At 52.8% G+C, this 25,696-nt stretch overlaps 2 protein-coding genes and 1 long non-coding RNA gene across 8 annotated transcripts; 2 read left to right on the top strand and 1 right to left on the bottom strand.

The window, feature by feature from the left end:
* The first annotated feature begins 586 nt into the window (after positions 1-586).
* LOC137863640 (putative P2Y purinoceptor 10) lies at positions 587-8,942 on the top strand. 5 transcript variants are annotated; one of them, XM_068696964.1, is made up of 4 exons: positions 587-1,597; positions 1,794-1,878; positions 3,766-4,173; positions 6,702-8,942. In XM_068696964.1, the coding sequence occupies exon 4, from the start codon at positions 7,056-7,058 to the stop codon at positions 8,277-8,279; it is 1,224 nt and encodes a 407-aa protein (XP_068553065.1). In that variant the 5' UTR covers positions 587-1,597; positions 1,794-1,878; positions 3,766-4,173; positions 6,702-7,055; the 3' UTR covers positions 8,280-8,942. The 5 variants fall into 5 exon arrangements, with proteins under 5 accessions (XP_068553065.1, XP_068553064.1, XP_068553067.1 ...); XM_068696963.1 differs by having other exon boundaries at positions 1,794-4,173; XM_068696966.1 differs by lacking the exon at positions 587-1,597 and having other exon boundaries at positions 1,752-4,173; positions 7,114-8,942.
* Positions 8,943-11,497: 2,555 nt separating this feature from the next.
* Positions 11,498-21,791, top strand: GPR174 (G protein-coupled receptor 174). 2 transcript variants are annotated; one of them, XM_068696790.1, is made up of 2 exons: positions 11,498-11,586; positions 18,615-21,791. In XM_068696790.1, the coding sequence occupies exon 2, from the start codon at positions 19,212-19,214 to the stop codon at positions 20,196-20,198; it is 987 nt and encodes a 328-aa protein (XP_068552891.1). In that variant the 5' UTR covers positions 11,498-11,586; positions 18,615-19,211; the 3' UTR covers positions 20,199-21,791. The 2 variants fall into 2 exon arrangements, with proteins under 2 accessions (XP_068552891.1, XP_068552890.1); XM_068696789.1 differs by lacking the exon at positions 11,498-11,586 and adding an exon at positions 13,692-13,850.
* On the bottom strand, positions 21,748-24,613 carry LOC137863561 (uncharacterized). Its single transcript, XR_011100961.1, has 3 exons — positions 23,458-24,613; positions 22,665-22,769; positions 21,748-22,440 (listed from the first exon to the last, which is right to left on the bottom strand). It is a non-coding gene; the product is annotated as an uncharacterized lncRNA (long non-coding RNA).
* Positions 24,614-25,696: the final 1,083 nt, after the last annotated feature.

The raw sequence follows: 25,696 nt of genomic DNA, 5'->3' as shown, positions 1-25,696 counted from the left end.
ACTGGATTTAAGTGTGTTTTGAAGACAGGAGGGTGCAACGCAGAGGACAGCCCATCCTTTGTTGCCTGATGTACCCGGGTAAGGAGGAGTGGCTGCTCTCGCCTTTACATGCAGGCAGGACCACGGAAACCAGCTCTCTGTATCTCATCCAGCCATCACTTTGCTGAACCAGATCTGTGCAGCTTGAAGAAGCACTCACATCATTTAAGATGGGATTGGTGCTAAGGTAAAGTAAAAAATTGCTTGCCAAAAATTTGGTAAAAATAGTCCTCTACGTACTGCAAGTTGTAGGGTGGAGCTGGCAGGGGAATGCTTGCTCCAGCCTCTGCGTTCCTGAAGCATGAGGATGGCTCTCCCATCATTAACCTCGGATCTCAGGAGGAAAGGCTTGTTTGGGGAATGCCGTGGGAATACAAGACCTGAGGTTCCCAACACGAGGAGCAGCACGCTCTCTCCTTTCTCGCTTGCTCTGAGGCCACTTTGCGTTTATGTCCCCTGACTTCTGTGCCAAGTGAGTCAGTGCTGACACCAGCAACAAGTTTGGTAGGTCTATAAGAGATAACATAACCAGTCACCGCAGTGGCATCTCTGAGCACCTCAGCCTCAACTGCTCACGCTGTCACTCCATCCCCCTGCCTTGCTCTCTCTGAGCCCCCTCAGGCCCCCACAAAACCGGTCCCTGTGACATATTGCAGCCCCAGCCCAGAAATGCCACACTCTCAACACTTGCAACCATTCAAATTAAGGCCTCTTTGGTTTCCTATCTGATTTCAGAAAATTACAAGTGCTCCTTAATCTCTTTTCACTTTGAATTGTTGCTCTCCAGGCTGCCATGACCTTCTTGGCTTACTTTCCTACACACCAACACCAGAAGAGACCATTTAACCACGTTGTCTAATCTGCACACCAAAGGCCATCAGTGTGTCCTCTGCATACTCATGTGGGAAATTCAAATCTTTTCGTTCAAGCCCTCCGAACTCTCAGAAGCGTCTTGCAAGAGAAGAAGAGGCAGGGGTGGAGGAGGGCCGCATTTTGGCTGCCCTCAGGCTGGGAGGTGCTGCAGGTGCTGGCTTTGCCTGCCAGTGCTCCCACACGACCCGAGGCACAATGTGCCCAGCTCCAGTTCCTGTAATTCACCCCGTTTCCTGTGACCATACAATGTGCTCATTATTTTGGCAGGAAGAAATATCATTTCGTGGTGTTGCTCCTGGGTTATCTCCTGCGCTGGGCCCGCTGCCCTGACTTGCCAGCAAGTGAGGAAGAAGATGTCTTCATGCTTCTTGGGCAAAGAAACACAAGAAAAGTCTTCCAAAAGAGATGCCACAAAGGCAGAAGTTAAGCAGATGAAGAGGTTGGATGTGCCTATGCAGGCTTTTGAAGGCTGGATCTGGGGCCTAGTGCTGGAGCCACCATAACGTGAGGCCTCATCCTGAAGGGGAGCTGCCCAGGGTGGAAATGTGGTGAGGTCTCCAAGCCACCCGCACCAAGGTCTGAGCCCAAGATTCGTGCCGTGCCTCGTGCCCTCCCTTCCCTGCTGGATTTCCCCTGGATGAGAGCAGACCCAGCCAGCAGCAGCGTGGCTTGAGCCGGGTCTTAGGTGAGCAGTGATGGGGAAAGGCTCCTTCACCCCTCCTTGCTGGTTTGCGTCCCAGCTGAGAGGGCAGAGCAGGAGGGCTCCTTCTCTCCAGCCTCTCTGCAGGCACAGAAAACTGGGCAGCAGCAGAGCATGGCATGCTCCTCCCCTAGTGCATGAGCAATTCACCCCAAAACAAAGAAAATGTGTTTCTCTGTAGGGCAAGCAAATGGACTCGCCCAGCCCCAGGGACCCTGATCTGACAGCCCCAGGCACACTGCAGCACAGGGCGAGGTGCCCTTTGTGTGAGTAAAGCCTCCTCCTCCTCCTCTCCTCCTCCCGAATGGCCCACGCTTGTTTTTCATACATCCTTCAGGTGCATCCTGTCAGATATTTCTAAACGCCAAGCGCTCAAAGAGGTGCTGATTATCTGCGCTTGGCCTTCTGCCCACAGGATACCAGTCTAAAGGTGAAGACAGCCTTTATCTGGAGGCCTTAGATAAAGTCTCACAGTTGTTTAAAAGTCCCTTTGTGCCTGCTGCCTTTAAAAACATAAATGTGCGTAGCGTAAAAGGCATGCTTGGTATTGTTAATGAGCCAGAGAGGCAGAAACGCTCGACAAAAATACACAGGCAGCTGAAAGAAGAGTGGAGAGGTGCAGTACAACGTGGTCGAGGCAGAGGCTCGAGGTTTGCTGACCCGCCAGCCCTGGTGAGGAGGGAGGAAGGCTGCTGTGTCCTGCAGGAGCACCCAGCGATGAGCAGGGGAAGGCCCCAACGTGCCTGGCCCTTGTTCTGGTCAGGGACCAGTGACCCCCTGCAGGCACCTTCCTAAAAATAGGGCCACGGAGGCTGGGTACGGGGCTGGCTGTGTGCCTCGGTCTCAGAAGGAGGATGTCCTAGGCAGGATATCCTGGTAAAGCGGCCGCTTCGCTTCGGGATAAACCTTTCACCTCCGGAGAGAGATGCGCTGGCGGAAGGCCAGCTTTCCTTTTACAAATCTGCCAGCGTTTTGCAGATGCTCATGCATCAGTATTTCTTCCTAGGATCAGCATCAGCTGCTGACAAAAGATGCACGGGAATTGAAAACAAGTGATAAGCAGCTCTTGCATTTTCCAAATCACTTTGCTCTCACCTGAGACAATGAACATGGGGCTTCTCGGGTGCTTATTTGTTGGTAGGGTTCTTTCAAAGGTTCCTTCAAGTGATGAGGTAGCCCATAGACACATCCGCAAAGGCTGGTGGAGAAAGTGGCCTTGCCTTTTGCCTTCCTGAGGACGTTGGCTAATGGATTTAAGTGCACGTCCACCAGCCGAAGGCAGCTCCAGGTGAAGGGTCCCCTTCTCCCTTTGCTACATTGCTGTGGCAAAGCAAAGCTTCGTGGCAGGGCTCAGACACCATGGGGAAAGGTCACCACGCCTGGGCCAGAGCTTACACTGCAGTTATGTGTTAGGATAGCTCCCTTTTTTCACTTCTCTTCCACAGTTATGTTCTTGTTAATGGTGCAGGGTCATGGGACCAACTCAAGAAAAAAAAAAAAGAGAGGATAGGATAGGATAGGATAGGATATTTGAAAGGGACTGATGAAGATTATCTAAGAACACTTATATTCTACTGTACATTATGTACAACAAGAAAGGGAAGCGTGCCAGCAGCCGTGTCATCTTCCCAAGCCCTGGGCCATGAGCTGCGGCACTGTATATCATGTAAAATCGGTCAGCTGGAAATGAGGCAGCTCATAAGGAGTCTCACTGTGCTGTAGGCGGGCCAGTTTGCAGCAATCCAAAAGAGGAAGGTCATTCTCAGCAGGCAGTACAAGAATTTATATATATATATATATATGTATGTATGTGTGTGTGTGTGTATATATATTATATATATATACTTACATATATGGGACAGGAATTAAAGGAAAGAAAAAGAAAAAAGGAATTGGGAATGATGAACATTATGTTTTTATAAAAAACACAGCTTGGGGAAAATTTCAACCTGAAACCATTATATTATTTCAGAAACAAAGTCCAAACCCTTGGAAAATGTAGCCTCTAGGCTAAATAGTCTGAGGTTAACAAAACTTCCAAGAAAATGCAAGAAAATTACTACCTTCCACTAAGTTTCTACTGATACAGCTTTTGGTTTTCCTTTAGTGAGTACTTACTGGAAAAAAAAAAAAAAAGTTTCTATATTTTTTAGTTTTTTTGCAAGCGAGTGACAGCAGGGAAAAGGAGAAGCAGCTCGCCTGAAGGGCACATTCGTGCAACTCAACTTCTGAGCAGGCAGAAAGAAATCCCTGTCCGCGGGCTCGGTCCCGCGGCACTGGATGCACTGATGTCATCGCCCTTCCAGCTGTTTTAACGTCACTGCTGTTCACATTTGGTGTGGCGAAGAGAAACAAACTACAGGATTTCCTGCTCTGCGGCCACCGTGCTGGGCTGCAGATGCCGGCAGGCTTCCAGCGCTCCGAAAACATGTGGAAGTTCAGAGGGGAGCCTCTGGGGCTGGGACTGCTGCGAAAGCCGGTAGGGAACAGCAGCAGAGGGCTCGCTCCTCCTGCTCTCTAGCATGGATGTCTTCCCCCTGAAGGATGGGAGCTGCAGGGAGGTAAGCTTGGTTTCTGCTATGTGCTTTCTTCAGCAGATAGAAGCTCTTGCAGTATCGAGCGACGTTGTCACGGTGGGCTTTTTTTTTTTTTCTTTTCACGAGATCTTATCAGGCAGCCTGGTGCTACATCCTCAGCAGTGTCGGTGTGTCTGTGTCCTTGCCTTGCAGGGGGTGTGCATGAGGGCAGGAGGCTGCTGCGTGTGGCAGTGCGCGGGGCAAAGCCGCTTTTGCAGAAAACAGCAAAACTTTGTCGTTACGGACAGAAGCTGCTGTAACCCATCAGCTCTGTTTATGTGTTTCCTATCAGTGCCTGGATTAAACAAACAAAACTGCTGCTTAAAGAACAAGTTCCAAAAAGCCTCCACTACTTGAAATCCGAAACTTATTTCAAGCCAAAATTGTGGATTTTTTTTTTATTTATTTAATTTTATTCTATTTTTGGACTTGGTTGCATTTCCCTCCAGCATCCCAGCACTGAACAGGACCAGAGCGAGGCTCTGCTGTCCCATCCTGTCCTGTCCCGTCCCATCCCGCTGTGGCCAGGGCCCCGTCCAGCACTGTCTGTCCAAAAAACCCGTGGAAAAGATGAGGGTGCCTTTGCCAGGGGCTCTGGGAGCAGTAAATGCAATACCGCAGAAATGTAGAGCTGGGTGGGGCATGCAGTGATTCAGAGTAGCCAGGCAATTTCCAATAATGACAGCCATGTACGCGTCCAGAAAAATATACTGCTAACACACTCAGGAACGGCAACGTGGGTGTTGTAATAGCTGCCTTAACATCCTAAAGAACTGCAAAGTTAACTGATGCTCAGTGATGCTGCATCCATGAGTAACGGCCTTGCCCCTCTCTCTCTGTTTCCAGCCCGTAAACCCACCAGGATAGGAATTAATTTCAGCACGCAGCTGGATAAAACTCAGCTTTGCTGCTTAAAAAAGCCCCCCCCAGCTCCTGGCTGTGTGTAAATTGGGGCTGGGAGAGGGCTTTACCCATTGCACCAATAACAACAAATAAATAAATAAATAAGGAATAGCAAAACGATGAAGGAATGGCAGGGAATATTTTGTGAAAGTGTGGTGCCGTCGCTGAGGCGCAGCCCTGCCAAAGCACGGGAGCGTTTCTGCCCCAAAACTGGCATCACTGATGGTGAAAGACAGGGAGGGCCAGAGGGGGTTGGGGCAAGGCGCAGTGAATGCTCCTCGTACAGTGAAAACAGGGAACCAGCACCAAGAAGTTAAAATCCCCGCTCTGCCAGGAGGAGCTGTGCTGGAGGTGGCGGTGCCTTGCAGAAAGCTCCCCACTGACTCTTGCCAGGTGCTGAAAGGCATCAACCAAACACTGAAATAACAACATCCCATCCCCATGCTGAGAAACGCAGTGCTGGGCTTCCAGGGAAAGCCAAAAAATGGAGAAAACGGGTGAGATGGCTCCCCACATCTCAGGATCACCCCCACGCCCTGCCACAGCTCAGCAGAGAAAGCAGAAATGTCCTGACCCAGGGCTGCAGGGTTAAGTGTGGTCAGCAGCCAAAAAGTGAACTAGTGCAGCAGTTGGGCTTTCACTTCAGCCTCGTGTTCTTGCAGCCAAGCCCTGGAGAAAGCAAACGGCAGCCGGCACCATGGCCAGGTTCGGCTCAGAGGTGGGTGAACGCCCCGACCCTCCTGGGAGCAGAGGTGCAGCTCAGCCGAGAGGCTGCTGCCTTCATACTCTGTAAGATCTGGAGCCTCTAAGATACAAATATGGGATATATATATATATATTTATATATATATATATATATAGCATCCTACATATCTTTATGGAGCAGCCTATATGTATATCTAGATATACATCCTATATCATCCTATATATCTAGAGCGAGCATCCTCTGTGTATATATATCATCCTATAAATCTAGAAAGAACATCCTATGTATATATATTTATAATCTGACATATCTAGAGAGGGAGCATCCTCTCTCTCTCACTCTCTCTCTCCCCGTATGTATCTATAGAGAGGGAGCATCCCGTACACAGCTGGAGCACCCCGCTCTGCAGCACCCTCCTCCTGCATGCCAGCCCCCTGCACAGCTGCCTCCCGAGGAGGAGCAGGGTCAGAGCCTTCACCCTGACACCTCGTGCTCCCTTTTGCAGTTAGTTTAGCTTTGGGAAACCCGTCCTTGTGTCAAACACCAGGCACAGGGCTGTGGGAAGCTGCTCCCTAATTAAATGCCACTGCTGAGGGGCTCGGTGGCAAGGGCAGAGCTGCTGGGGCTGTCCCAGAGCAGGCTGCTGGAAGGAAGCCACAGGCATCCTGACACCCTGCAGGCTGCCCGAGGCTCTGTTTCCAGCACCACATCTCCCAGAGGCAAATTGCACAGCGTGGGGCTTTGTTCCCAGATAGCAAATCCACCACCCTCCGGAGACCCACACGTACCCCTGAGCCCCGCAGGACTCGCCAATGCCCCCGCGCTGGCAGTGGGAGGTGAATCAGGCAAATGGGGGAAAAAATCCTGCTGCAGCTCTGAGACACGCGTATTTGTCTTCCTGCAGGGCCTGGGCTGCTGCTGGCAGATCCTGTCTGTTGCTACAACACGATGCCTGCACAGCGTGCCGGGAGCGCCCAAATTGAGTTAGCAGGACCGACAGAGGGACTGGCGTGCGTTCGGCTGGCTATTAGCTTAGGAAAGCAGCCTTGGATCTGGAGCCAGGGCTGTGATAGATCTGTCTGCACCTCCCTGGCTGGCCTCTGCTCCGCTCTGCTGCCAGCAGCATCGTTTGCTGAGGCTAATTACACTGAACCTCTGCGCGGATCCAAAAGGACAGTTTTATTAGCCCGCTCAAAGCCCCACGGAAATCACCTGTGTATATGCAGCTTGTCCTTCCATCCTGAAGTGCATTTATTGAATGTGGGGCAACACTGAGAGGTTTGGGGCATCACAGCACTTGTTTTTGCTCCCTGCAGAAAGCCTCCACCCGCCTGAATCCACCACGGAGCGAGGAGACTCGGCCGAGATGGAGAGCAACGCGTCCTCTGGGAACTGCACCCACCCGCAGATGGCCTTCCAGTCCACGCTGTACGCAGCCACCTACACCATCATCTTCATCCCCGGCCTGCTGGCCAACAGCGCTGCCCTGTGGGTCCTGTGCCGCTTCATCAGCAAGAAGAGCAAAGCCGTCATCTTCATGATCAACCTGGCCGTGGCCGACCTGGCCCACGTCCTCTCGCTGCCGCTGCGGATGTATTACTACATCAACCACACGTGGCCCTTCGGGAGCTTCCTCTGCCAGGTCTGCTTCTACCTGAAGTACCTCAACATGTACGCCAGCATTTGCTTCCTCACCTGCATCAGCATCCAGCGGTACCTCTTCCTCCTCCACCCCTTCAGAGCCAAGGACTGGAAGCGCCGCTACGACGCGGCCATCAGCGCGGCCGTCTGGCTCTTCGTGGGGGCCGCCTGCCTGCCCCTGCCCATCGTGAGGAGCCCGGCCCTGTCCAACAGCACCAACACCTGCTTTTCGGACCTGGCCGTGAAGCAGCTGGCGCCGGGAGCCTCCATCGCGCTGGTGACGGTGGCGGAGCTCTTTGGCTTCGTCATCCCCTTCGGCATCATCGCCTGCTGCACGTGGAAGATGAGGCAGTCGCTGCGGGAGTGCCAGACAGAGCTGCAAAACGCCAGCGAGAAGCAGCGAGCGCTGCGGATGGTCCTGATGTGCGCCGCCGTCTTCTTCATCTGCTTCACCCCCTACCACATCAACTTCCCCCTCTTCATGATGGTGATCGAGAACATCATCACGGACTGCGCCGTGCACAGGAGCACGCTGCGCTTCCACCCCATCTCCCTCTGCCTCGCCAGCCTCAACTGCTGCCTGGATCCCGTCCTCTACTACTTCATGACCTCCGAGTTCCAGGACCAGCTGCTGCGGCACAGCTGTGCCGCCCTGCGGGCTCGCCTCGCGCGCAGCCGCAGCAGCTTCTCCGTGGTGGATGCCGGCCACGACATCCGCACCAAGCCGAGAAACCTGCCCCGCTTCGGGCTTTGGTCCCTCCCCAAGCTCTTCGGCCGGATAAACAGCATGGAAATCCCCCCGGTGCCGCCCGACGAGCTCCTCCTGGAGTCCATCTCTTGAAAAGAAGACGCTCCCCGCCGCGTAGGTGCTCCCCGTAGCTTGAGTGAAGGTCCCGTTGGGTCTCCACATCCGTGCTGAATTCCCCCTGTGCGCAGCAGGTGCTGGGATCGGGCCCAGGAGGACGTTTTGGTGGAGGAGGTTTGGGTGCTGTGTTGTAGGTGTCAGGGACCGTTCGCCCTACAGTGTTCTCCGTCGTGTTATCGCTAAAATATCGCAAACAGCCGCCACAACCGTCAGTGTTTCTCCCCTGCCGGACTGCAGCTAGGTGTGGTGCCCTGCCTTTGCTGTCGTGTCAGTGTCTGTACCTATTTTGTCGTGTTTGGCAGCCCTTCTGCATCCTGCCACGGGCTCCAGATCAGGACGGGTAATGGTGTGCATGCAGAGCAAACCTCTCCCTCCGAGAAAATCAACACTAAATCTGGACCTTGGGACTGCAGCAGAGAGGATGAGAAGTTGGTGCTGGCATCTAGGAGCCTGTGCCATTTGGGGTGTTGCTAAAGCCTCTGCTCATCGATACAGATGTCACACAAACCCCTCGGGTCTGCTTCATAAACCAGGGGTGGGTGCAGCCCTCGCTGGGACCGAGAAACGTTTACAAACCTGAGACCCGAGTGCATCCTTCGGGCTTCAAACTTGGGAGGAAATAAAATGTTCTCAACACGTCTTTGGGCACTGTGGGTGTTATTTCAAGCACTGCCCCTCGCAAACCCTCCCATGGTTGGGGGAATCAACTCAAGCCACTCCTAAAGAGCCCCAAGAGCCCCGATGGCCACCCCCAGGCAGCATTTCCATAGCACCTTTTTCTTGGGCAGCTGCATTTTTTCTATTTATCAGCTAATTCGGTACCGGCATCACTCTCAAAGCAATGTCTCAAGGTGCAGGGGGTGTCTGTCCTGCTCCTGGTCCCCCTTGGGCTGCCAGCGGCCCCAAAAATCCCCCCCACCACGGCCCCGTGGGCTGCGGGGTTTGCTCTCGTGCACTAAGGCGTTGGTGACTGCCGTGCCAAAAACCCTCAGAGGATTACATAAGTAAATGTAGGCAGAGGATTTTTTTTTTTAAATAGAGAACAGATTTACTGATAATTGGGTGCACATGTCCAGCCCATGTGGCGTTCCTGGCGAGGTGCACGCAGGCGGTGCAGTTCACTGCTCGCCAGCCAAAGGCAGACGAGGGGAGACCCACACAACCTGGGGAAATGCTTTTTGGGGCTTACCGTGCTCCAGCTCACACCGTCCCCTGCTGGCCTGAGCCTCCTCCTCTCACAAAAGAAAAGAATAATTAAGGGGTGTGGTTTCCTTGCTTGGTTTTGGGGAAAAAAAGGCTTTTTAGGGCTGCAAAGAGCTGCTTCAGAGGGGCACGTTGGAGTGCAGGGGGTGGACGTCCAGGTCGACCTTGGTGACCACTCAGGGCATTTCTGGCATCCTGCTGAGCGAAGGCAAAGCCCGCACGGCCCCATGGAGCTTCCCCAGCAGCCCCAGTTACCGCCGGGGCTTCACCAGTCTGTTTGCAGATTGCGCAGCTTCACGGCAGCTTCTGCAACGCAGCCCTGCCTCCGAGAGGAAAACAGGAAAAAGAAAGCAAAATAAAAACTCGCAGCAAGCTGTCACGTGCAGACAGCAGCAGCCATTCCTGCGGGCAGCCCTGCCTGCACCGCAGCTTGCAGGGGAAATAGAGCAGAACCCCCTTTTTTGGGGTTACCCGCACAGGTTAGTGATGAATTCGCTGTTGGATAACATCTTTAATAACTCCCTGACCAGATTTATGCCAGGAGAGGACTTGTTCTTGTTCCTAACTTGGCCTAAGTGAAAGTTTTCTTGTTGCTGGTTCTGCTTCAGCAGATAAGGCTGCGCTGGGTTTTACCCAAACCCGGCCCAAACCCAAGGAAATTCCCTTCTTATGCAGGCTGCTGCCTCCTGCCTGCCGGAGCCCGGGTGGCTGCCAGCCCAATCTGTCCCACAGCCGGCAGCACTGCAGCATCCCCAGCAAGATTTAGGACCAGAACAAGCTGACTGCTAAAATGGGAAAATGAAGTGCCGGAGAGAAAGGGAAGGAAGGGGCGAGGGCGAGGGTTGATAGCAGCAGGCTCACCTCCACGGCCACTCTGCCTGCAGCTGCGGCAGCGCAGTGTCCTGAAATCTCACATGCAATTAATTGTTCTACTCACACGCAGTTAATTAAGCACGCAAAATTCCCCAGTACCTAAATAAAGGCTCTCCAAAATGATGCCCTTCGTGCACAACGCTTTCTGTGCACTGCAGGACGGGAAGAAAAGCTGCTCCGCTCCGCTCCGCTCTACCCTGCTAAAAATACCTTGTCCTGCCTCCGGGACCGCGTGCCTCCCAACTTTACCTTGGCAAAACCACCCCGCTGGTGGCAGAGCCTGCGCTGCACACCCAGGAAGGATTGATCCCCAGGCACGGTGAGTGCTGGCTCGCTGAGTGCTGGCACAGTGCGTCCTGGCACTCTGCTCCCTGCCGCCGCTCCCGGCCACTTGGTGATCCTCCCGTCCTCGCCCTGCGGCGAGGGGAAAGTGCCGCGGCTGGCACGGGAACAGACACAGCCAGGCTGGAGTGCTGAGGGTAACCCAGATGCACAGCAAGCAAACGTTGTTGCCAGGGAGTGGCTTCCCAGACAGCAGTGATTTCATCCCACCCAAGGCCAATTTTTTGATTCACGACTCAGCCAGCCGCTGAAGATCAGGTCACTGATGGTTATCGGGGTGGCACTCTTTTAGAAATATGGGGCTGTTTGGCAGCTCCAGGGCTGGAGCGATGCAGTTCAAACCACAAATGCCTGCTCATGCAGAAGGGAAAGGACCTAGAAAATGCCTCGGTGCCCACCCAGCCTGGGCTGTGCCAGCGCTGGCAAGCCCAGGGCTGCCACGGGTCAGCTCTGCTGCGGCGCAGTCACAGCCCTGCCAGCTCCATGTGGGTGCCCTTCCCTGGGCTCCTCCTTGGGTGTGCTGGGCCAGCAGCGAGGCAAGCAGGCAGGCAGCCACCCTAATTTCCAGCCTTGCACTTGGCTGCTGGTTAAGGTGAGGCTGCGCCGGCTGCAGCGTGACATGAAATGGGAAGGACGACCGCAGCGCGGCGCAGCGCGAGCGCCAGCTGTGCGCCGAGCGGGGCACTGGCAAAACAGGATATGGTTATGCTCCGAAAGGTGTTTTTGAAACAAGCAGCCGATCTGTACAGTAAGCACTCTTGCCACCCCGAACACAGGCCAGGCTTTCTTATAAACGGGCCGGCTTCCGCAGAAATGAAAGTGCAAACTTGAGCACCCGCCGCGCATCTGAGCAGGAAAAGGAAAGGTAAAGTTTTCGGAAGCCAGTCTCTGTTCAGGAATCGGGAGGTTTTTGGTGCTGCCGTTGTTCCTGGCGCTCCGCTGGCTGTTGCAGCAGCAGCAAACCCCACAGCACGAGGCGGCAGAGGCGTGATGTGACCACGGGCAGGTTCTGCAGAGGGTGCAGCTCAGCTGAGATGCGGCACACGGCTGCAGGCTGGCTCCTACTTTGCCCAGCGAGCCCTGTTTTCAGGTAGCAATTTGGCAAGCCTTATGATTCAGAAGCCTGGGGACTGCCAGGTTGTACATCACATGATTTTGGGGAGGGAAAAAGGGTTTTCTTGCAACTGCTAAGGTGAAAGCCCTTTGTGAAGAGCACCGTGCACAGGCAGCTGCCAGGAGGCGCAGCGCGCTCGGGGAAGCTTCCCATGGCCCGATGCAATTACAGAAACACCACAGGACCAGCACGAATGAGCCGGCATCTCAGCAGGGTCTCGGGGCAATGCCACAAGGCCACCAGCCCCGCTGAAGCACCAACCCCTCGGGTGCTTTTATTCTAAAAGAAGCAGCAGCCTGATGCATCCCAGAGCCCAAGAGAACAGCTCTGTGGTGAAGATACCACGGTGCTGAAAGCAGCGGCTCCCACACAAGATTAATTATCCCACATTAAGCAACCACCAGGCTTCCAAAACAATGGCTGTATGCTTTATATAGCAGGAGCGTGAGCTGCTCAAACAGGCGAGTGCCTCTGTGCTTTGGGAGATGCTCCCCAGCAAGGAGCTGTGCCACTGCAGGGACCGGAGCATTGTCCCTGTGTCCCTGTGACCTTGTGTCCCTGTGTCCCTGTGTCCCTGAGGCTGCTCTCAGCACTGCATTTGCAGAGCAGAGCAATGACCACAGAGAGCCTCCTCCTTTTGAGGAATCCCAAATGGGGCTGTGATAAGCTCCAGAAGGAGTTTGTGAAGCATCCCCCGATGCAGGGGGTGTGGGGTCCTGCAGCGGGGGTCTCCTGCCCCAGCAGCCCCTCTCCATCCACCTCCATGGCAGCACTGTCCTCTCTGGTGAGACCATGGGTGACAGGGGCTCAGACCTGGGCTCCGCCACCTTCCTGCTTTGGGAGATGGACATGGACGAGCTGACGGCCACCCCAGTGTTGGCAGATCCCTGCAAAACAGCAGCTGTGTGGACTCACAGCCTCCCAGAATAACGTCCCGTGTGGCTAACGTGGGAAGGACTCACGAGTGCCCTGCAGCAGAAACTGAGGCAGGGTACAGGGGTGGCACAGAACTTACACCCTCATGCACCAGGCTGTGGTTTCCCGACAGCATCTGGCCCTGGCACTGCTTGCCCCAGGGCAGGGATCCCTTTGCCAACGCTGAGTTTCCCTAAAGAGATCTTATCCCCATCGCACCCTCATCACTGGCCCTCTGCCCACTGACCCCAGCGTGCGCCCACCCAGGGCCAAGAAGATGTCAATTAGCACACATGCTCGTTTTTCTCATGGCTTTTCAGTTCTTCCATTTCTGTATTTGTCATCAGCAGGGGGAAGAAGCACTAAATACAGAGATGAGCAAGTGTTTCTGCATTAGAAACGTGTGAATCCACAAGTCTTGTCCCTGGCCAGGCGGGTTTGTGCTGGGCACCAGTGAGCAGAGCGGTGCTGGGAGCCCATGGGGACAGCAGCCCTGGCCTGTGCCCACAACCTCCGTGGTGCGGAATGAAAAAAAGAGTGAAATAATCTCCTTCAGCAGAGGAGAGAATGAGGAAAGAGAAAGGAAACTGAGTGATGAAACATCTAGCACAGCTTTCGGTCTCATCAGCTCGGTGTCCTTGCAGAAGGGGGGCTCTGCAAGGAGGAGCTGGCCCAGGGCCCTTGCTGGTTCCCAGAGCCTCTCCTGGTGCCCACGGGTGCCTGCACGATGCCACCAGGACACTGCTGGGGCCATTCAAGCCCTTGTGGTCCCCCCAGCCCCGCTGGGGCCACAGCCCCACCACGCTGAGCAGGAACCTCCGTGCCGCTGAGGCAGTTTCCAAAACACACCAAACCCAGCGGCGCCTCGATATCTCTCTTCACCACAAAAAAAAAAAAAAGGGGGAAAAAAAAAAAAAAGCAGGTCCAGCTCTGACCTGTTGGCACAATGAGCAGAAATAAACCAGGGCTGACGGGGAGGGCCCCGCGCCGGCGCAGGCTGCACGCTCGCAGAAGTTGCACTTTTGCTTTGTGTGCCGGGAGGGGTGGAAGCGCGCGCCCGCAGCGGGGCTCCACGGGCACAGCCAGCCGAGCCTGCCAAGGTAGGAGCACGCTTCTTATCCCCCGTTGCCTTCGATTCAAGGTTTAGATTGTGCTTTCTTTAGTTATTATCGCCGTGTGGGTTTTGTGCCTCCTGCGTTATGAGAGGGCTGGGGGTGCCCAGCAGAGAGACGGGTGGGGCTCCGAATTAACCACCATGGGTCCTCAAAATTAACTGAAGGACACCGAGCTGGGCAGGTTGAGCTGGTGCTCAGGAAGTGACCCTGGGCAGGACGAGGAGCCACTCGCTGTCTCCATGTTTCAGCCGTTCAGCAAGTGCTGGCCAGAGGCCCCGAGCATGCCAGCGAGAGGGGCATGGCTCCAGCACAGGTGCCGGGTCCCCAGCCCCATTCCCCGGTGCTGCCCCAAGAGCACCCCGAGGCCCCGTACCCAGTGTGGGTGATCCCCAGCCTGGGCAGAGCTGGAGGCTGCCAGAAGGGGATGGGGTGCCAAAAGGGGATGGGGTGCTGGGGCAGGGATGTGGCTGGAGGGGGGCTTTGGGGGACCGTGCGACACAGGCTCCACCGGCACGTGCATACAGGTGGTGTATTTACTCCTCACCTCCCGTCCCACTTCAGCATGTCGGAGTGTTACTAAATGGGCTGCTCTTTGCAGAAGGCAGTGTGCTGATTTTCCACCAGCAATTTTTGCCACTCAATGGCAAAAACTCGTGGAAAAGGAAAAAGGGTTCCTGACCCTGCTGGTGCCCTGGTGAACCTGGTGTGCGTGGGATGGGATGGAGCGGGCACCACGGGAGCGCTGGCTCCGCTTGCCCCAGCTCCATGCCACGGGCATGTGGCTGTGCCCTGAGGGTGGGCACCAACAGTTTGGGTGGAAAATTCAAGATTTTGGTGTTTGATGCTGCACCTTCCTACCATGGCCATCGGCGTCTGCCAGGGAAGGGACACAGGGGTGTGGGCACCAGGCTGACAGCTGGCTCTGCTCCTTGGGGTACATTTTCCATTTTTAGCTGGGATAAATACCATCAAGAAAGGAGAAGAGCTTGGGCAGATGGCTAAAAGGTAAAAGCAGTGTATGTCACCAGGAATTAAACCAGAGTGTTTACATTTTCTTGCACATTTTGGGGATTTACCCAACTGAAATCCCCCTGCTGGCCTGGCTGACTGTCCCACGGCAGACCCACAGCTCCAGCCAGCTCTCTGGGGGTAGAAGAAATGCCCAATCCCCCCCAGAAGGAGTCCCAGGAGTGCGTGGTGAGGATTTATGGTACTTGGGGTTGTTTTGGGACCTTGCTGGCTTACCTGACAGCCAAAACCTCTCCATCCCCCACACCCAGCCAGCATGGACACAGGCTGGGAACGCGGGGAGCGCAGGCAAGGCTGGAAGCACCGATACCCTGAGCAGGAGCAAACAAGGTTAAGGACGAACAACAGAAAGAAACCCCTTCATCCTGCTGTGCCAATGCCCCACAGCCCCAACCTGTAACATCTTGGCTGTTTCCCTGCTTTTCCCCCATAATGAACATTCAGCACTTCAGTGACTCATGTTTCGAGTAACCACAGACGATGATGAACAGGCACCTGCTTGGCTTCTCTGCAGCTGAAGCAAAACAAGCTGGCTGTGTCCGGACTGCCTCGCAAACACGGCGTTGGCAAATTTATTCTGGCAACCCAAGGCGCAGCTGGTGCTTGGTGCAGAATGGGTGCTGCACGAGCGGATGGATGCTCGGGAGGCCACTGGTACCCAGGGTTAGGATGAACCACACAGCTCCTGATGTAACCCCGGAGGTGTCTGCTCTGTGCCAGGGCAGCCAGGAATGCAGAAAGGCAGGGGCTGTGCTGCTTCGTGCCAAGTACGGTGAAGTTTCAGCAGAGGCAAAGTAAACGAGACCATGAGGATGGCCAACAAAAACGCACTGTGGCTTCCGCGGGCAGATGCTACCAAAGAAGTAAAGAGAGAAATTTCCACAATCAACACAACAAGAGGCAAAAGTGTCCCCCCTGGGGAAGAAGGTAAAAACCCAAAGGTCTGCCAGAAAGCTGCTTCAGGAGAAAGAAGACTTTTTTTTTTATTTTTTTTTTAAACCTGAAAGCAGCCCTATGTAATTAGTGGTTTATATTTGCATAACTTCTACTTTTATTTATTACATATGATGATGATGATGATGATTACTATTTTAACTGTAATGCCTGGTTGTTACCACTGCCACAACAGGACAGAAACAATTCCAGGTCTGTACAAAGCCTGGGCACCGGGCAGTGATGCTGTGCCCCCTCGCTGGTACCCATGGGAAGGATGCGCACACCCCAACATCTCCACCCACACGGCTTCATTGGGACCCTGAGCTTCCAGCTGAAATCCCCACTGAGCTGGGCTTTAGGAGCTGAGCTGGGCTTTAGGAGCTGAGCTGGAATTTAGGAGCTGCAGTCTCTTTGCTTGTTGGGGTGAAGGCTGCAGGGCTTGCTGATGGAGCTGGCAGACTCGTGTGCCCGGCTCTACTGAGTCCTGGCCCTAAAACAGCTGGCTGCAAACCTCACCTGGTGTTCGTGGCTCATTAAGGACAAACAAATTGTCTTCATCAAGCACCCTAAAGCGACTGGCTGTGGGGTCTCCTTGGCAAAATGAAGAGGGGGAAAAAAGGTCAGGAGGAAGAAGGAAGTCGTGCCTGGGGAGAGCCTCACCCCCCCAACACGCGCCCTGAGCCGACGAGAGACGAGTGCAGATGACGTGAAACAAAATTTCCTCTTTCTGCAGCTTTTTTTAGCCTCCTGCTGGTTTTTACGCAGCGCTTTTGGCTGAACCACCGTGCTGTGCAATGTGACTGCCCGGGATTTCCAAAGTGCACTTTCTCACCACCACGGGGCGGGTGATGCTGCCCCCTGCACCGGGGCTCTCGGGGCCCCCGGGGCCGCAGCAGCATCTCTGCCCAGGCGGGGGTAGCAGGAAAGTCCCTGGGCAGTGGGGAGGGCGAAACATGGGCAGCTACAGAGGCAGCTTGTGTATCCAGTGATGGTTTGTCCTGGCGGGGTCTGTACCCACACCACACGATGTTGAACCCTCCCCGGGAAGCTCACGGGAGTGCACCAAGCGCTGCCAAAACCCTGTCCCATCCGCACGCCCCTCGGTTACTGGTGCCAGTAAAGCAAATGGAAACTGAAGCCCTCAGCCCCAGTTCCCCACCCATGACTGATAAACCAAGGAGTAGGTAAGCACCAGTTTTCCTACATGACTGAGAGATTACTCACATTTCTAGAATTAATTGTGCCCTAGAGGTCAGCCTCAGAATTAATAGCAGGACTGGAAAGTCTTCGCAGAGGAGGCTAGCTGACCCCACGGCTCGTTAATGGGCGCCTCTGGAGCTGAATGAGATTATTTCTCGAGCCCTTTTGCTCTCCTGACTGAGTTGGATGTGGGCTCCCTGGAAAAAGGAAAACATCTCTTTGGACTCATCACTCAATGGTATGGCGAGAGAAATAAAATGAATGGGCACATAAAAGCTGCCCTGAGAACAGTTTCCTTTGGCAGATTTTGTAGTTTTACAGAAAGCTGCTCCAAAGTTGCAGTGCAATCACACTGACAAGTGCTGAACATCAGCCTCACTAAAAAGCTTCATATTTTAGCACCTGTGCCTCAAAGTACAGGAAAAAAGCATCACGGATTGCAGCAGGGTGAAATTTTTAATCTATAAATGTGCCTCGGGCACATCACGTGGCACCACACTTTTCTCATGTAGACCTGTAGGTTTGGTTCTTCACGCTGAAGCAAAAGGTGACCTGGAGAAAGTTTGATCAGAGATCTGAATTCCCTCTATATTTATTAGATCTGGTTTTTGGTTGGTTGGTTGGTTGGTTTTTGGTCTGACATATTCAGATATTATCAGCTGCCCACTATGCAAACAATTTTTAAACAAAGTCCTCCTACAGTCAGCTTAGTTTATGGGGAAATGACTCCTGGTATTTCCCATGGCTGCAGCAGGGCTGCTTGCAAGGTGGCGAATGGAAAGGCTCAGAAAAAGCTGTTGGGAGAAAGTGTGCGTTGTTCTGTGGCAAAAAGCAGTTAATAAACAGGCCACTTGTCCCTGCTTGCAGTACGAATGTCTTATTTTCAAAAAATAAATGAAAAAGGTGACCCCCACCCCAAAAAAAATGTGCGCTGCTTTGATGCACCTGTGCTGATGCACCTTACGAGTGGCGGAGGCTGAGCCTTTTCTTTGCCTTTCCAAAGCCCTGGCAGGTAGCTGACAGCCGCTGTCCGCGCCTCCCACGCTGCCCTTTTGCCTGCAAACGCTGACGGTTTGGTGAAAGCCACCGTCCTGGGGCTCCCACGCCGAGGTGCAGCACCGCTGTCTGTGCTGATGGAAGATTTACATGAAAATGCACAGGGCCATTTAGATGAGCAGCGCATTTCTTTCCATCATCTTCTCGGTTCTTTGTAGCCGTGGCAAGTGTGGGAAGTTTCTGAAGGACTTTCCCGGAGGCCACGGGAGCATCGAACCCATGGGGAGGATGGTGCTGGGGCTGTGGGCTGCAGAAAGCAGGCATGAGCTGAATCTGCCCCGTGATGGAGCCGCTGCAGGGTGGGCTGTGCAATTAAACCCATTTTCTATCCGTTCCTCAGTGTTTTGTTCCTGACTTCCCTTGGGCGAGAGGTGGTGCTGGGTAGAGGGGTGAAGAGCTGACCTCTTCTAGCGAGGGGTTGCTGTCGAGGAGAGATTTTCCTCCCTCTCCTGCAGTCCTCCTGCAGGCTTTGCTGCGTGCGACCCGTGGCTCCGTGCGGCGCTGTAACTGCACCTCTCTGTCTTCCAGCTGTGGGACCGTGCCTGCTGTCAGACTCCTGCGCTGAGGGAAGGGGCTGCAATGCCACCCAAAAGGTGACCGAGGGTGCAGACCTGGCGCCGGACTGTTGACTGCTTCAACACGTAAAGATGGATTTCTCCATGGGGATACCAGCTCTACCAGCACCGCAAGCAGCTGCGTTAAGGTCTGGTAACTTCTGAAAAAGCAGGAAGGACACGTACAATACAAGCAGGACTTGAATGAATCCAGAGCAGAGCTCCTCACCAGATGGGACAGGATCGCCTAGCTGAAGCCTCGTGCACAAACATCAGAGCTGAAGGAGGTTTCCACCTGTTTATTTAGGAACCAAAAACCTCAGGACAACCTGGCTGCGGGGTGCCAGTGAGGACCATGTTACTGTGCCGGAGTGCTGACAGCACATGCCTGCGTTGGCACAGCAGAAGACTTCATGAAGAGCAAAGGTGACCAGTGCCCGAAAGGCAGGAAGGCAACGGCTTGGGACAGAGGTGCTACTGAGCTCACAGCTCTTCTGCTCGCCATCTACACACAGCTCCTGGGGGCTCTGGGGGAAGGAACCAGAGCTGAGCAGGAATCTAGAGCCCAGCCATGGAGAACAGCTCAACCTGCTCCAACAGCACCAACCTCAAGCCCTACTATGCAGCTACGTACACTTTCATCCTCATCCCTGGACTAATAGGAAATGTATTGGCTTTGTGGGTCTTCTACGGGTACATGAAAGAGACTAAACGGGCCGTAATATTTATGATCAATTTAGCCATTGCTGACTTATCGCAGGTTTTATCCTTGCCTCTGAGGATTTTCTACTACTTGACTGGGACATGGGAGTTTGGATCAGGCCTCTGCATGTTTTGCTTCTACCTGAAGTATGTCAATATGTACGCCAGCATCTACTTCTTGGTTTGCATCAGCGTGAGGCGGCTTTTGTTTCTTATGTACCCCTTCAGATTCAGCGACTGCAAACGCATTTGTGATGTGTACATCAGCATTGCTGGGTGGATCGTGGTCTGCATTGGCTGTTTGCCTTTCCCTCTGCTGAGAAGCGAAGAAGCAAAAGGTGCAAACAAGTGCTTTGTGGACCTCCCCGTGCGGGAAGTTGACCTTCCCACTGCCATTGCAATGATGACGCTAGGGGAATTGGTGGGATTCATAACACCCCTTTTTATCATCGTATACTGCTCGTGGAAAACCATCTTGTCATTAAAAGAAAAAAATGTTGCTTCGCCTGATCTTGGAGAGAAAAAAAAGGCTTTGAAGATGATTCTCACCTGCGCTCTGGTATTTCTGATTTGCTTTGCGCCTTACCATATCAGCTTCCCGCTGGATTTCTTCGTCAAAACCAAAAAGATTAAAAACTGCCGCGTCCAGGAGGTGATCTCCCTGTTTCACGCTGTGGCCTTGTGCCTTGCCAGCCTCAACTCCTGCGTGGACCCCATCCTCTACTACTTCACTACGGACGAGTTCCGGAGGCGGCTGTCCCGGCAGGAGCTCCAGGAGAGCGTGCAGCTGCACAGCCACAGCTGCGGCAAGAAGCACTCCCAGGCCACGCTGCAGGAGGAGGCCACCGACTGCTAGCGCTGGCTGCCCCGGGCACGGCCCCGGCTACCGCAGGTGCTCGTGCGGATCCGGCCCGTGGCCGATCTGCTTCCCCAGGACACGTGCTGTAGGTGACCCTGCTCGAGCAGGACTCAATGAGCTCTGGAGGTCCCTTCCAACTCAACCGCCCTGTGGTTCTGCCACACTGAGAGCCGCTCCTCAGGCACGCTTCTGCTGGCCCCAAGGAGGATTTGAGCTAAAAATACAACAACAAAAAAGCCTGATCAAGCCCCTGATGTTTTAATACTTTGGCTGCAAGTCTTCCCTGTGTAAGCACCACTGTGTAAATCCCACAGGCCCCACTCCAGAGCTGGGCAGCCAGGAGCAGGCTGGTGTTGGCAGGAGCAGGCCACGCAGCCCTGCCCCGCTGCCACCCACCCATAGCCCAGTGTCACACCCTGGCACCAGACAAGAAGCTGCCAAGACTTTGGGATTTCCTTATCCAGCAAGAATTCAGTCCTAAAGTTAGCACGTGGCCCAGTATTATATTATTCTGAAGCAACGGGCAATGGCACAGCATCTTTAATGTCTACATGTGCCTGAGGCCTCAGGTCACCCCGAAGGCCTGGTTGCATCCATAAACACCCAGGACTCGATTCTGGGGGTGCATCAGTTGACAGCTCCCCAAATCACAATGCCAATCAAGTGCCCAGACACTATTTTTTTCCTATCATCAGCCATTTTTTTACCATCAGGTCATTTCTGGATCAGGGTAAGAAGTAGCAAAATGCCGCGAGCGGCCCTTTTTACTGCCTGTGATAAGCTTTAAACACAGGGCCCTGCTTTGAGTGTATTTAGTCAGGGTAAGGGTCCAGTGAGCCTCTCAGGTCCTTTTTTTCTCCAAAAATGGGGTAAATGGTTCCCCTTTCTCTGACAAGAGACTCTGCACCATAACACCTGCTGTGGTGTTATCATCAGTATTACGGTGAACTGCCCCTGAGTCCAGGAGTCGATGATTTTGGGGCTGGGATAACTTTCTGTAGTTGTAAAAAATCCACCTTAGTGAAGTTCAAGTCATTAGCACCAGCTTCGTTAAGATGGGGCACAGGAAGCTGAGCTTTCTGCAGTTTACTGTGATGGGAACTCACTATATGTCGAGTCCAAGGAGCTACCTCACAGGTGGCTTTAAAAATCTGAGAGAAATATTCAAATGTGGATGTATTTTTAATAGTAAGGTCTGTAAAATCAAGCAACAGAAGCTTCGTGCTCCATTGGTACTTTATTTGCACCTTCTTGTATAATCTGTTGTTACGTGAACATTTGAAATGTTACATTTTGAATTGTAAAAATACTGTGATATTAGATTTTATTTAATGCAAATACTGTTTTATAGATTTTATTTATGAAGACATTTTGTAGAAAAATGATGTGAATTCCAGAGACTGTTGGAACACAGAAAGACCTTTTTTAAAAAACTTTTAAAATCCCTCTGTATAATAAACCACCCCGCCCACACTGCCAGCCTGTGTCTGTACATGCATTCAGCTGAGTATGCACCACTAATTTGCAGAAAACGAGCAGCACATTGTAATTTGTTCACAACAATAAAAAAAAACTATTTATTTTCCAATATCTGCTTGCATTTCCTGTTGTATATAATCAGTTCAATGGTCATATTTGAAGATAACGCACAATTTTAAGCTTTTTTTTTGCCATTTATGAACACCTACACGTTTCAGACCCACCCTAAATGGAGTGTTTTCCCTTAGGCCCATCAGGCTGTGAATTGAGTGGTGTTTTCTGTGGGATGGGAATGAAGCCCCCAGCACCAGAGGGAGAGTCCCTGACCTCTGCTATGCCAGCCACGTGCACCCACCACTGGCCTCCTTCCCCCAGCCATGTGGGAGGCAGCAGGACAGCCCAGCACGACCCCACAGAGCCACTTTTAGCTTCAGAGCGGGGAGAGAAATCACATGAAAGGTTGTCAGAAGTTCAGAAATAATCAGACGAGAAGAACTCGACGTGCTTCAATTTTCCCACTTAGAAAATACCGTAGGCGCAAGAGCAGCCATTTCCTCCACGGTGTGGTTTATTCATATTACTATTAACGGTCTCTTTTTACAGGAAGTCTGCTGCAATGGTCGCGGTAGCTCGCGTGAGCCGGGTTCAGGTGCTTTGCCTGCCTTCTCCTGCCATCCGTGGCAGCTCTGCTCCAGGCAGGGTTTGCTTCAGCTGCCCTCTCCATCACCTCGTAGCACTTGGCCAACGGTGTTGCAGACACCTGGGGAACAAAGATGTTGCCTCGCTTAGGTGAGCAGAAGGCATACGTCGTGCCCAGGGGTGGCTTGGAGCAGAAGGATGCTCCAGTGTCCTCCCAAAACCCAAAACCCCAAACCCCCAGCTCGTGCTAGGCCCAAAGGAAAGGTGCATCCTCTTTCCAGCAGTTACATCTCAGGGAAGTTTTTCGTCATCTGGCAATGGAACAAGACTCCTCCAAGGACTCACCCCGAGGCTGGAAGGCATGGTTACTGCCACACATTTTATTTTTTCTTCAGATTGTTGAATTAAGTTTATTCTCAACTTTGAAGCTTTGGAGCCTTCACCATCACCCTGAAAAAAATCAAACCCTCCTGGGAAGTTTTCATTTTGTCAAAAATACAGTTTCTCACTTTAAAAAATAAAAATAAAATAATAATAATAAATAACAATAATAATAGTTAAATTAAAAAAAAAAATAAATAAATCACAAGGCCAGGTAAAGCATTTTTCCCGGAAAGCTAGTGTATGCTTGGGGACCTTTGAGTGTTAAGAGCAGCACCAAGGCAGGTTTTTTTTTTGGGAAGCCCTGCATGAGAAGAGCATGGCAGGCTCATGGGTTGAAGCAGAGCTCTCAGCTCTGGCCGTGCTGGTTTGTGAGCGTCTCGCCACCTTGTTTCCACCAGCCCCCCCGCCGCCGCGCGCCTCCGAGCCCACGCACCGCCTGCCCCAGCCGTGGCCCGTTTCATCACAGCCCGGTGCCGCCTCGCACAGCTTCCCCTGCTAACAATGCACAAAGGAAGAGACGTGACGGGGTTTCTGCATCTCGAGGCGTACAGTTGTACTTGCGAGCCAGGGCTGCTGCAGCAGCAGGGGAGCTTGTGCCCTCCCCTCTTCCTGTCCTCCTTTTCAGACCTTCCCGAGGTGGCTGAGCCAGGTCGGAGGCCACAGGAGCCAGGAACCTGTCGCTGATGGTGGGCTTGAAAAAAGCACTGGGAGCTCTCCACATAACTCAAAGATCCTCTTCCTTCCAGTTCTTTACCTAAGCATGGTTTTTGTTCCCCCATGTGCTTCTCTCCATCCATCAGCGCTGCGTTTATTCGTTATTTTGCCATCGGGTTGTCAGTGCCCAGCAAACGCTGCCCATTTCTCTGTACTCAGCGTTAGGCTTTTCTGATGCAATCAAGCAAGCACCAGCAGCAAGTTCCGACACCTCGCTGTTCGCTTCCTTTTTTGCTTTGCTGTTAGAGGCCAAAAATCAGCATCGCCCCCGGTGTCCCCAGAGCAGCTCAGCACCCGCGCAGAAAGCCCGCACCGCTGGCCGGGCAGCCTGGAACACAGCTCGTGGCCGTACCCTAAAACCACAGTGGCCGAGCCAGATACAAATCAACCCCATCCAACGAAAAAAAACAAGAAAGAAGATAAACTATCATCAGAGATGGTTTGATGAATACCCTGACAAAGAACAGAGAAGCTGGAGTGGTCACAGCAGTGCCTGGGTTCACACGGCCAGCTAACACCCAGCGTGGTCGGGGTCCAGATTTTGGGCAGATAAACCAACCTCTATGCAAATACGAGCCATATGCTATACACCAGGGCCCAAAAGACAGAGTTTCCAGATCCAGCTTTGAAAAAGGTTCTCTTATTAATCCAGGATAAAATAGCCCCAAAAAGCACATCCTCACAGTAGTTTTGGTAGCACCACTTGCTGCTGTGATGATTTTGTTGGGAAATAAACTGCTTTACTGGCCCTTCTCTACAGTGATTTGCACTAATGAATTAAGTTGCAGGGGTAACACTGCTGATATAAAGCAGAAGGCCCCAAGGATTTCTCAAAATTTAAAAAAAACGTGCCAAAAAGGAGATCATTTGGGAAGCTGGGCAGCCCTAGGAGGATCTTGGGGTGAAAATACGACACTCCAGTTGAAATAAGCAGTCAGAGACAGGGATCATTGCTTTTCTTATCACATCTTTCCTCTGGTGTTTATTGCTTCCTGCTTTATTAAAGCCTTGAACTGCATTTAGGAATAATCTCCAGCTGTTACAGACTACTTTGGGGCATTGGTACACCTTCCGTTGTGGTTGTCGTCCCCCTGCTGCTGAGAGAGCAATCTTCAAGCAACAGAAGGAGGTGCCTAGCCCAGGGCCAGGCGTATCCGTCTGATATACTCAGGCCTAGATTTAAGTGTAAAGGGGTTTTGGCAGGAGCAAATCCTGGTCCCAAAACACGGCAAAGGGATAAAGCTGTCACTGCCCCTCCTTGTAAGTACAGGAAGAAGAATGGTCAAAATGCCTGCTCAATCCAAGAGGGGATTTAATTTCCTTTTTCCTCTTGCTATGGAAATGCTCTTGGTGATTCAAAGCAGTGGAAAAAAGAAAAGGTGACAAACCAGAAGCTGGTGCTGGGTACAGGGAACAGACCCAAACATGACTTTCAGCGGTTAGTGCTGTCTCCTCAAAGGGGAAGGTGCTTGTTCCTGCTGCACGCTCTATTTTTGTACCTTGCGTCAAACCAACACTGGATACAATCCGTAAACACCCCCAGCTGCTGGGAGGCTGCTGTGGGGTTTTTCTGGTGGCAGTTGGCACTCCCCGATAAGGGAACTCCACCCTGCCCTGGGGACGTGACGACCAAGCGGTGGCTACCCAAGGAAGCCGGGCTGGCAACACGCACGGATGTCCCCACAGCCCCTTCAGGCTGCGGCACCAGGGGACGTCAAGGAGTTCTCCACCTGGTCACAACCCGTGCTCAGCTCTGGGCGGACATGGAGGTGGCAGCACCAAGTTAAAGTGAGGGGGAGAATGAAGGCTCCTGGAGGTTGGCGACCTCCACGGTCAGCAAGTGGCTGAGCTACAGTTGTCAGGATTACAATTTTCAGCGCAGGTCTCATGAAGTTTTCTCCCCCTGCCTTTCTTTCCCCCCTAAATCTAGAATTCAGGGAGGGAATAAATGAATAAAAGGGAATAAATGAAAAAACAAACCAGCAAAGGCAGGATGAACGTAACATAATGGTTCATATATAGTACTATGAGAATTAACAAATCCCTTCTGCCTACCCATTTTCCCAGTGAGCTCAACCATGATGCCAGAAGGACAAATATCAGTGGGGCTCCAGGTGAGGAAAGGCCATGGCTTTTACCAGCCACGGCCTGCAGTCATCTGTGGTCTGCTGCAAGCACCAAACGCCCAGCTTCATCTCCCTGCTCCCCTTCCAATGTCCTAAAGGAAGAAATCTACCTCAAACTCGCAGGTCCCCTGAGGTCTGTTTTGCTGACTATGT

The sequence above is a fragment of the Anas acuta genome, chromosome 13 (assembly GCF_963932015.1).
Source record: "Anas acuta chromosome 13, bAnaAcu1.1, whole genome shotgun sequence".
Classification (NCBI taxonomy): Eukaryota; Metazoa; Chordata; class Aves; order Anseriformes; family Anatidae; genus Anas; species Anas acuta.
The sequence above is the reverse complement of the archived record's forward strand: the minus strand, read 5'-3'. Positions and strand labels throughout refer to the sequence as shown.